Source organism: Tyto alba, unplaced genomic scaffold (genome assembly GCF_018691265.1).
Source record: "Tyto alba isolate M040663 unplaced genomic scaffold, T.alba_DEE_v4.0 Super-Scaffold_10, whole genome shotgun sequence".
Classification (NCBI taxonomy): Eukaryota; Metazoa; Chordata; class Aves; order Strigiformes; family Tytonidae; genus Tyto; species Tyto alba.
The window spans coordinates 23,539,667-23,551,340 of NW_024881262.1; the positions used below are offsets into that span (position 1 = coordinate 23,539,667).

The 11,674-nt window shown below is 55.0% G+C and overlaps 1 protein-coding gene across 1 annotated transcript; it reads left to right on the forward strand.

Annotated features, from left to right (window-relative positions):
* Positions 1-9,378: 9,378 nt before the first annotated feature.
* On the forward strand, positions 9,379-10,855 carry FOXL2 (forkhead box L2). Its single transcript, XM_033001620.2, has one exon. It carries the CDS (start codon positions 9,597-9,599, stop codon positions 10,512-10,514), a length of 918 nt encoding a protein of 305 aa, XP_032857511.2. The 5' UTR covers positions 9,379-9,596; the 3' UTR covers positions 10,515-10,855.
* The last annotated feature ends 819 nt before the right edge of the window (positions 10,856-11,674 follow it).

Sequence of the window (11,674 nt, forward strand, 5' to 3'; positions counted from 1 at the left end):
GAGGTGCCCAAAATGTGCTATGCTGCTTAAATGCCATACATTATTCCAATTATCACATCAGCTAGTAGACACTCATGCTTTAAGGAGAGTTGTAACTGTTGATAAACTGACTTCTCAGGTGAAACTGAGCCTATTTCTCCTCATTGGAGTGTAACCCCTGTATAACACTGCATTTGTTCTTTGATATGCACTGCACATTTTCAGAGCTGCTCTCTGTAAGGATGCTAAGATACACAAAGCACTAAAAGGTAACAAATTACTCATGGAAAGACCTTTTAGAAAAAAATAATAATAAAAAAAAAAAAATCAAACCCCTTAATTTCCTCTACTGTTGATTTAAGTCAGATAAAATCAAGGTTAAAAAAATCCAGCCTTTTCCCCTACCCATTGAAAATGAACTACAGGAGAACAATTTTTCATTTCTTTGAACTGTTGTTCCAAATACCTGCTGAAGATTTTAGCATATGTTCAGTGCAATACCTGCTTCCAGCTTAGTATGAGACACCTATGGCACCAGGAAGGTGAAGATGGATGATATGGAGCTAACTAGATACCTACCAGGATGAGGGAGAAATGGGATGGAGATTGATTTTGCAAATAATTGCATTTTATGGTTAAATAACATGTGATGGTTATATTCTGAACCCCACTGTGGGCATCATGGCAATTCTTACAAGCGCCGAGGGTATCCCCCGTCACACTCATGCCTTTGGCCAGAGTTCTGTAGGACCTGCCCTGGCAAAGGTCTCTGAGAGATGGGCTGAATCTTTGAAAATTATGGCGTTCCTCACCCTTCCCCTTTCCAGCCAGCACTGTCTCTGGGCTGTGCTGGCCAGCCCTGAATCACACCATGGGGAAGATGTTGGTGTGTCCTGACCTCCACGCAGTGCTGTTGCTGTCTGACCAGGTTGTACTGGCTGGTTCTGACAGGACCTTTGACTTGAACCCTTGGGTCACAGGGTGGAAATATTTGTGCCTAGCAGAGGTTGGACTCGCCTGTGGGTCTTAACTCCAACAGCTAGTCTTATAATGGGTGTATCTCTTTTATTTGTTGCAAGGGATAGCTACAAAATGGATGAAAAAAGGAAAACAACTTAAAATTAAATTATATGTAAGTAAACAAACTGTAATGAAATGAACAGGCTGAACTTTCATCTACATCTCAACTGGTTTTGAATCAAGCCCCTTCTGAGAGTCTAAGAAAGTTTGGTTAATTATTTTTTGTTTGGTCTGCTCTGCATTTCTTTGCTGTCATTGCGACCAAGAGTAGAAATGCTGGAAAACTGCAAGCAACTCTGATATGCTGTTTCTGGCCAGGGCAAAAGTAGGACAAGCTGGAACTGTCATGCAAACTCCCATGTTTGGTAGATTTCCAGTTCAGGTTTGAATACTCAGAAGGCTGGAATAAGGTTGAGATAAAAAGACCTCAGGGTGATTGCACAGACAAAAATCAACTTCCAGAATTCAGGTAGCTGAGCTTAAACTAAAATATTCAGCTTCTTCAAGGTTTCTTTTCTTGCTGTGAAGAGAAATTTAATGTTCTGGGATTGCATTGAGCTTCTAAACCCACTGGTTGGTTGGGATGATGCAGGGACTTAACGGGAGTCCGAGGGTCAGATCCACCTTCCACTGGCACCACAACCTGTATCTCCAGTGAGTGCATGCTTGGGGAGAGGGACTGTATGTAATCTGAAGTTGACTTTGGCTAAAGCTTAGCTCTTTGCCTCCAGAAGGAAGAAATTTACTTCCATCACATCACTTCTAACCTGATTCTCTAGAGATTGTATGTGGCTTGATCCAGCGAAACAGATTTGTTCTCAGATCAAACCTCGTTATATAATTTGCAATCTTATAATCCTTTTTGAAACATAGTAGTTACATTTAAAAGGAAACAAACTTGTGCTTCTAATTGTTTTAAAGTGCAGCATGTAATCAGGAGAGACACAGCTAGAGTTGGAAGGGGATAGATTGTCAAGTGTATCAGTTCCAGCTGGGGAGCTCAGAAAACAGAAATGGCTTTACTCTTCCGGTTCCTGCAGGCTGAATGTATCTCAGTGTGGCAATGCCATGTATTCCTCCTGAACATGGGCTGCATCTAACACTTCAGGTTTTTAAGAGGAAATGGATGCAGTTTGTAGGGGCATGGTAGTCCTCCCTCACCTTAACTCTGCCCTCTGGATCTGGCAGGGTATTCTCTGAGTGTTTCAGCCAGGGCTTCAGTTCAATAAGATTGTGTGTATATGGAGTTATTCACAAATTGTTTATATAGGTAACATGTACATAAACTCCAGATGTGGACAGTCTATTTTAAAACAAAAGCACCCTGTTCCTGGCTAACCTAGCCCCTTCTACAAGTTCTAGAAGACCTTAGGACATAGACCATAGACTCCTTAGCTTTAACCAAGTCCAACTGCTTCTAGTTGCTCAGAAATGGAAAAGGAGCACAATTTACATGGTCGTAATGCAGATAGGAAAATCTGAGTGTACATGTGGATTTTACAGTACGTTGTTGTATCTGTAGAGCTTTGCTCCCAGGGCAGCACCCTCCCTGCAGGAACCTCCAGAAAGTGGACAGAGAACAATGAATATGCCCCATACAAATTCTCAAGAAGCTGCTAAAGAAAAAACTTGAATTCACAGTACGCGGATGTGCTGCCCAAGTTCAGTGGCCTGAGTGAGTCACCACGAGCTACTCACTCAAACTAAAATTGGCGTAGCTGCAAACATGTGCAAGCATGTCCCTATCTGGCCAGGTCTGCTGCAGGAGTGGGAGCCCCCAGCACGAGACTGAGCATGAGTATCACCGTATACTGCACAGCAAAGTGCTCCCGCTATCACACAGCTCACTAACTGCATCAACTTAGTTAGCTGACTCCTAACTGAAGAGCTTACTTTAGCCTCAAGCCTGTTCTACAGGCTCTCCAGATTAAAACAGCTTTGCCAGTAGGACTGTGTCCCTAAAGGGCTTTTGTCAGCAAAGTTCTGTCAGGTGAGGAATTGCTCTTCTCCCAATCACACTCCAGTTATGTTGTTATATTATGTTGGTGGATCTGTGTCTCCTAAATTTGGGAGTTTCAACTTGTAACCTGAATAACCTTTTCAGATATTGTTTCCTCAAAGCAGGAATGTCCTAGACCTGGACAAAACCAGACTTGAATAGATTATATGGGTTCAGAGAAAATTGTGGCTATAGTCTAGGGCCCATGTTCTCACAGAATTAATAGGAGACACAAATTCTCTTTGATGTCCTTAGGTTGGTTGGAAGAATTTTTCTTGAAGCCTCCTTTTTTTTTTTTTTCAAATAATCTGAAATTTGTACCATTTCCCCTGCTTGGATCTTTAACGGTGCAATTTTTGAAACAGTCTAAACAAACATGCAAATTTTTCATTACCTAAAAATGATCTGTTAAACAGTATATGTTTGTAGTAACAATGGGAGAAGCCTGCTTTGGCTCTAATTTTGTTGTACAGTGCCATTAATTTGCAACTTTAGTGTGATATGGACATGAATGGACTTGTATCGTTCAGGGGTTTTTGTTCCTTTTTTTTTTTTTTCCCACCCATGCTTTGTAGAAAAATAAGCATCAATTTTGAAGTGCTAGAAAGAGCAGCTTGCTTTGGAAATTGTCAGACTCTGATACAAACGATCTTTGCTTCGAGCTTCCTAAAGAGACATAATTTCTACTCTTTCTAAAAAGAGGAGGCTGGCTTGTTTGTTTTTATTTGCAGCATTCGGCAGCATTGCTGTAGGCCACTAACTGCAGGATGGCAGTAACACAGGATTATCCTGCAGAGCCGTAACTAGTGAATCCATAACAGCCAACCTGAACTCTGCTGCGGGCTGCCATTTAATACCACAAGAAACTGTTTGCATTTCATCATGTAACCGGTTGTGTGAATTCAAGAACCTTCCCTGGATCAGGCTGTGTTTTCAGATGAAAGAAAGGAACTACCAAATGGTAGAGTGAAATATATAGTTTGTTTTCCTGTAGGCCTGTCCTCTAAGCATAAACAAATATACTGTAGTGAAGACTCTGGCTCAGGCTACAGAAAAGAAACTGAGTAGAGAAGAGATGGTAAGTATGAATATAAGAGGGAAAAAGGTTGGAGCTGCCTTTTCTCATGAGATAGATTTCTTTGATATCGAGGCAGTAGGAACAGTCTCAAAATGAAACGAATAGGACAGTGAAAAGTGTCTTCATAGTGCCAGCTGAAGGGGGGAAATCTACTCTCCTGATCCGAAAACCTTTCCCTCTAAAATTCCCATTGGAGTGGGTATAGAATTGAGCCCATTTGTGATTTTTCCCTCAGGCTCTGTTACATGGGCTTTTATTCAATGTGATTTCAGTCCAGATCATAATAAAGTTGCTCTGTTCCTCATGAAGCTCACATTATGGATGTACAGCCATCATGGTCTACGGACTGCTCAGTTTTTCCTGTAAAAACAGAAATCCTTGTACGACTGGGAGCTTGTAAAAACAAGCCTGAAGCTACCAGAATTTTTAGCTTTACAGTATAAATGAGAAACTAAATTCTCCACTGCAAAACATATATACACACCTATATATGCTCAAGGTTTTCACAATGAGACTCATTCATGCAGAAGAAGACACTTTCCAGGTGAATATTGCCTTGTTCTGGCATCACACGCCAAGTGATATAATTAAAGAGCGTTTATGAAATGCTCGGGACTGTGCTGCTGGGAATCCTGAACAGACAGGAAAGTAGGATTGTGTTTGTGGTGTCCCTAGAAGGGTGAGGTGATCTGCAGGCCAAGGGAGGGGTGAGGTTCTGAAAATGAAAGCTTTTCCAGGCCAGAGTTTAGGGTCTTAAAAGAGTGACACGCATGCAATTTTGTCCCACGTAGTGGTTGCATTGGGGTTGCAAACGTTATTGTTCCTGGAAGCTAGTGCTGTGCCGCTAATCCGCGCCGCCGGGATCGAGCCCTGCCTTCAGGTGTCCTTTAGAAAGGGAGAGAAACGAGGACAGGAGAGGACGCGGGGCGGCAGCCCACGGGTGCCCGCGGCTGCGGGGCTGGCTCTGCCCACGGGGACACGGAGCTCCCACGCGGAGGTGACACCGGACGCTGCCTCCGTCTTTCCAGCCTTTTAACAGATTAAATGTGATGAATTTTCATCGAGGCCAGAATAGTTTCTTCCCCGCAGTACATTTTGTTAATTCTCATGCGCGCCGGGCTGCAGCACAGACCCGCACATGCCGGGTTTTCGTGTAACCTTATTCTCCCGTGTTTGTTATGGCAACAAATACTGCGCCGTCTCAACGCCTAGTAGTATTGCGGGAAAAGAAGAGAGAGGAGGCAAAACAAAACAAAACAAGAAAAAGCTTTGGCGGCTGTGCCGAGGAAGGGAAAGGTGCCGCGGGGACCGAGCGCGGCCCGGCCCTGCCCGGCTCCCCCAGCCCCTCCGCCGCGGCGGGTCCCGCTCCTCGGGGCGACGGCGCTCGGAAGGAGACGCGCCTGGCTCCGCTTTTAGCCTCGTGTGCGTGCCGTTTCCACGCGAGCCAAGTTAATGCGGGATAGCGCATTTACCGCCGCAGCGTGCTGCGGGCTGGAGCGGTCCCGAGAGGCGGGTACTTGCGGCTGCACCGCGGCACCAGCCGTGGGTCCGTCCCCGGGAGCTGAGGCGCGGCACGGCACCCGGAGCGGAGGCAAAGCCGGAGGGCAGGCAAAGGGGCTGTGTCGCCTGTCCCCGACCGGGTCTTGGTGCGGGACGAGAGAGCCCTGCCCCGCTGCCTGCGGGCGGCTCGGCTGCGCTGGCCGAACGGGAGCGGGGCGCTGCCAGCCGGGGCCGGCCAGTGGCTCCCCGCCCGAGGCATGTTTTCTCTCCAAGAGAATTTTTTTTTTAAGAAAAAAAAAAAAAAAAAAAGCAAAACCTGTTTGGGAGAAGAAGCCTGCCACGTTTTCAAACAAACTGACCCCAAACCTTCCAGGTAGAAATCGGCTCTGTTGCCCGCACTGGGGTGAGTAGAAAAAAACCCCACTCGGGCTACCCGAGTCTTATCAGCGCCGCAGCTGCAGGCACAGCTTTCGTGGGAAGAGTTGTCCGCGCTGCCGGGTCAAGGCGTGGGGGCGGGCCCTGCCCCGTGTCCCCGCGGCGCTCCCCGCTGCCCTCGGCGGAGACTCCCGCCCCGCTCCGCTCCGCATGGCGGTTCCACCTGCGGGGACGGGCTCAGCCGCTTCCCAGCCGCGATACCGGGCTCGGGGCCTCAGCGGAGGGTCCCGCGCTCTGTTCGGGAAGGGGGACCCGGCCCAGCTCGGTACCGGAGAAGGAGGGCGAAGCTCCGGCTTGCAGCCCCTTTCGGGGCGCTTCTTAGCAGGATTGCGCGGCCGCGGCTGAGCCCCGCTCTGCCCTCCTCCTCCCCGCACCGGGACCGGGCTGGGGCCGGGGCTGTTCTGCCCTCCTGTGAAGAAAGCGACAGCCCTTTCCCCGCCGCCCCCCAGCCCCGCGGTGGGATCTGCCCCTCTCCGCAGCGGGCCGGGGGCCGGGGGCCCTGAGCCCCCTCCACTGCCAGCTCCTCTCCTGCTTTCCCTTATTCCCGAGGGCGGCCGCAGGCCCGCTCCGGTAGCGGCTTCGCTGGCTCCTTCTGCGCTCGCTTTGTCCAGAACTCACTTCGTGAGACTCCTGCCCGGCCCCGGGAGCGGCGGGGCGCGGGTTGGCCCCGGCAGATCGAGCCTCTCCCCGGGGTGGTGGCGGGATCCCCGGCTCCTTCACCAGGGAAGGGCTCGCCGCGCCTCTCTGCTTGCTGCCTCCCCCCCGTTACTCACATTCCCCTCGCTGCGACATTTCTGTGAGTGCCGGTAAGACCTCAGCTCTCCGCTTAACTGCAGCTACAGTGTCCAGGCTCAGCTGCAGTGGCGTGCCCCTACGTTTTCAGGTGGTTCTTTAATGTCCCAAGAAGGGCTTAATTAGCACCGGGGAGAGGGGGGAGCCCGACAGTGCCTGCCTGCTCTGGTGTCAAACGTTCCAGTAGCCGCACACGGGGCTGCGCGCTCACCTTTGCCGCTGCTCGGCCCGATCGCCGCTCCCAGCGCTGGGCTGAGCTTCTGCCCTGGTGCTCATCCGAAATCCCCCTTGGTGGGGCTGTCAAAAAAAAAAAAAAAAAAAAAAAAAAAAAAAGGAAAAAAAAAAACAACCAAACAAGCCCCTCGGATGTCAAATGTCCTCTGCGAGCAAGCGAGCCCCGGTAAGGAGCTGCGCGCCCGGCTTAGGAGAGAAAAGGGAGGAATCTGCCATTTGGCGGAGGCGATGACACACGCAGCAGGGCTGTTACACCTGCCCCGGCCCTCGCCGCGGAAATGCCTGCGAGGGGCAGCGTCGACAGCAGCATGGGTGGCCGGCAGAAAGAAGCCAGCCCCGGCCCCGGGGAGCCCGCGGCCCCGGCCCCGGGCACAGCTGGCTCCGGCTGCCCGCCGCCCTGCGCGGAACCGGCCGCCCTGCGCGGAGCCGCCGGGGGCCGCCGGGCAGGAAAACCCCGGAGAGCGTCGCTCCCGCGGGCCTCGTCCCTCCGCACTTTCGTTTGTGTGCGTTCGGGGGGTGCGCAGGGGGCGGCGTGCGCTGCTCCGCGTCTGTGTGCGGAAATATTTGGGCCTCGCTTCTTGACCGAATTCGTGCAGTCCGGGTGTTAGGGTACACGTTTCTCTGCCGATAGGAGATAAGGGATTCGTTATATGGCTTTGGGCGAAGATGTAGAAATGTATTTTCACCGAGAAATGCAATAATAGATATAAGAGCTCCCCGAGTGGCTATTTTATTTCTCGACTAAAATACGTTTTTACATCTTCAACTGCCTTCACCCATAAATAGCCTCTCCCGGGGAGGAGAGCAGGGACCCGTGTGCCCTTGGCCGGGCAGAGGGACTATAGAGCCGCGAGTGGGGTGCCAAAGCCCCAGCACACCTCGAGGAGAGGCCGGCGGCACCGGGCGTGCTGTTAGAGAGCTGCCAGCCCCGCGGGCTCGCGTTTGGTCACGAAAATTGATGTGGCACGTAAAATCCGCGGGGCGGGGAATAGCGCTGCGCAGCGGTTCACGTTCAAGAGAAGGCAGAAGCGAGTATGTGGGCCGTGACCCGCCGGCCCGCGGGTCTGCGGGCGCCGAAGTGGCCTTGTGCTCCTCCGAGGGCCGCTTCTGGGCAGCCCGAGAGGGGCAACACCCAATTGTGCTGGAGTACGGGAGGGGGGAGGTCAGGTCCGTGCGGGCAAATCCCGGGAGCGGAGCCGCCCCGGCAGCAGCGGGCTCAGCGCAGCGCCGGGCCCCGAGGGCCGAGCGGCGGGCGCGGTTGCGGAGCGCAGGCGGCCCCGGCCCCGCGGAGCTCGGCCCGGCTCCTGCGGCTGCCGGCGGTCGCGTTCCCTGGTGGGAGGGCTCGGGGGGACAAGCGGGGCCACTCCGCATCGCTCCCGGGGATCGCTCCGTTAGAAATCAGCGCAAGGGATCCTCTGTCCGCCTGCCCGGTTCTGTACCCGCGGCTGGAGCAGCCCCGTGTTAGTGATTTATTATGCTCGTGTGCTCCGGCCAGCTGAGGCTGCCTTTCTGCTGCTCGGGGAGATTCTACGTGAAGGCAAGGAAGGGGAAGGAGCCGGGGAACGTCGGTGCTCCACGAACCGTGTGAAATAAGCCGGAGCCTTCCGGGGGAACGAGCAGGAAAGCTGCCCGATGGGTGACGACCCCCCCTCCCCCCGCCTCGCCACCCTGCCCCGGCCCTCGGGGCGTCTGTCAGCCCTGCAGCCGCGCTGGGTGCCTGCGCGTACGGTGCGGGGAGGGAGAAGGAGCGACCCGACACCTTTCGCTCCCTGCGTCCCGCAAATAAGGGCAGCAAGAACCGACTCCGCAGGGAGCGGCAGCAGCCTCCTTGTGCTCCCCGGGCGCGATCGGTTGGCGGGGCCCAGGGCCAAGACATATAAACGCGACCGCGTGTGCGGCTGGACGTGTGACAGCCGCCGGGGCAGGGGCGAGCGCCGCGGCCGTGCGGGCACACCCCCTCGCACCCACCGCCTGCGGCGCGGCCCCTGGCCGGGCGGGACGGGAGCGCAGCGCCGCGGGCCCCGGGCGGGCTCGCCGGGCGGGCGGCGGAGCCTCGCTCAGCGGCCCCCGGGCTCTTCCCACCCCCACCCCTCCCAACATCCTCCCCCCCCCCCCCCGCCCCTCACCCCGAGCCGGGGCGGTTCCGCGCCGCTCCGCGGGGCCACGTCGGGCCGCGTGTGCGCGGGGCTGAGCGCGGCGCCGTGACTGCGGGGTGAACTCGGCCGTGCCCAGCGGCTCGGCGGCGATAGGGGAGCGGGCTCCTGACGAAAGCGGAACTCGGCCGGGCCCATACAAATCAGAAAAGAGCCCGGCCGCCGCGGCAGAGGGGAGCGGAGCCCGCGGGGGCAGGGACGCCGCCGCCGCCGCGCTGCACGGACCAGCGGCGCCGCGAGAGGCGCCTCCCGATCTCCGTCCCGGTCCCGGCTTCGACCCCCCGGCCCCGGTCCCGGCCCCGGTCCCGGCGAGCGCGGGGCAGGACGGCCGCCGGCAGCGCGCTCGGCGCCCCGGGCAGCGCTCCGCAGCGCGCCCCGGACGGCGGGGCGGCGGACACGGGGCACCATGATGACCAGCTACCCGGACGGCGAGGAGGACGCGGTGGCGCTGCTGGCTCATGACACCAGCGGCAGCAAGGAGCCGGAGCGGGGCAAGGAGGAGCTGAGCGCCGACAAGGGCCCCGAGAAGCCGGACCCCTCGCAGAAGCCCCCCTACTCCTACGTGGCCCTGATCGCTATGGCCATCCGGGAGAGCGCGGAGAAAAGGCTCACGCTGTCCGGGATCTACCAGTACATCATCAGCAAGTTCCCTTTCTACGAGAAGAACAAGAAGGGCTGGCAGAACAGCATCCGCCACAACCTCAGCCTCAACGAGTGCTTCATAAAGGTGCCCCGGGAGGGCGGCGGCGAGCGCAAGGGCAACTACTGGACCCTGGACCCCGCCTGCGAGGACATGTTCGAGAAGGGCAACTACCGCAGGAGGCGAAGGATGAAGCGGCCCTTCCGGCCGCCCCCGACCCACTTCCAGCCCGGCAAGACCCTCTTCAGCCCCGACAGCTACGGCTACCTCTCCCCGCCCAAGTACTTGCAGTCCACCTTCATGAACAACTCGTGGCCGCTGGCGCAGCCCCCCGCGCCCATGCCCTACACCTCTTGCCAGATGTCTGGCGGGAACGTCAGCCCCGTCAATGTGAAAGGACTCTCGGGCCCGGCGTCCTACAGCCCCTATTCGCGGGTGCAGAGCATGGCGCTGCCCAGCATGGTGAACTCCTACAACGGCATGGGCCACCACCACCACCCGCACGCCCACCACCCCCAGCAGCTCAGCCCGGCCAGCCCCGCGCCGCCCGCGGCCCCGGCGGCGAACGGAGCCGGCCTCCAGTTCGCCTGCGCCCGCCAGCCCGCCGAGCTGTCCATGATGCACTGTTCCTACTGGGAGCACGACAGCAAACACAGCGCCCTGCACTCCCGCATAGACATCTAGGGAGGCTCTGGCCGGCCGCCGCCACAGAAATGCCCTTACCCCGACCCCGCTACCCATCTCCGGTCCCGCCGCGTTCTCCTGCGCTCCCGTGTCCCTCCTCCTCCTCCTCCTCCCTAGCTGCGGACTTGGTTCTCTCTGTGCCCAAACTGTTGCGGTGGGGAAATAGCAGCCCTGCTCCGCGTGTAGCGTAGCAGTGTAGGAGCCGTGCTGCGGTGAGGAGAAGGCAGTGGAAATGTGGGAGCTGCCCCAGCGGGGCTGCGCCGGGGTGGCCGGGCCGGCTGCCTCCTCCAGGCGAGCTCGGATTTACCGCCCGTTTCTCTGCTCATGTGTTTGTTCGTTTGTGAGGGATTTGGGGAGCGGGGGGGGGAGGTGCGGGGGGGGTATGGGGAGGGCAGCATGTAATTAAAAATAGGCTGTTGAGCCCTCAAAATTGTGCTCCTTTATAATTCGGCCGTAATCTTTTCGGGCTCAGCCTCGGGGAGAGTAAAGCGGAGCTTGTAAATAGCGGGAGCATTTCCACGCGTGGCGGTGCGAGGCTGGCGGGGCCTAGGCACTGCCGTGTGCCCGCGGTGCTCGTCCTCGTCCTCCTCCTCCTCTTCATCTTCTCTTTCTTCTTCCTCGGTCTGCAGAGCACTGCGCTTCTTCCGAGCTGTGGCTTTTCGTCAAAATAGTACTTGTGTGGGGACTGCTGTAACAGCAGGAGATGTGCGATATTGCTGGTTATTAAAAACCAACATGCAAAACCCGCCAGGGTCACTCGTGAAACGTTTCGGCAGCGCTAAATATATTTTTTAAGGAGACAATGTCCTCTGAGGTCTTAAAAGTAATTTTATGCAGGTCTAAAAAAAAAATATTTTGATGTTATAAAAAAAAAAAAAAGACGGTTGCCTGTAAATTGGAATATTTTTCCATGTGCATATTATTATTAATAATGAAAGTTTAAACTATCTTCGGGGATTTTAACCCCAAACCTGGCCCAAAATGGATTTTCCGGTAGGTTCTGCTTTCGAATGCTTGCCCTTTTTCTTAAAACGTTTCGATCCTTCAATTTTACACAGATTAATGTGGAAAAAAACAAAACCAAAAACAAACTAGCGTTTTTAATACACGGGCCAGTTCATAGCGATTTTATAAATGTTTATGTAAGCTGATAGATGCTG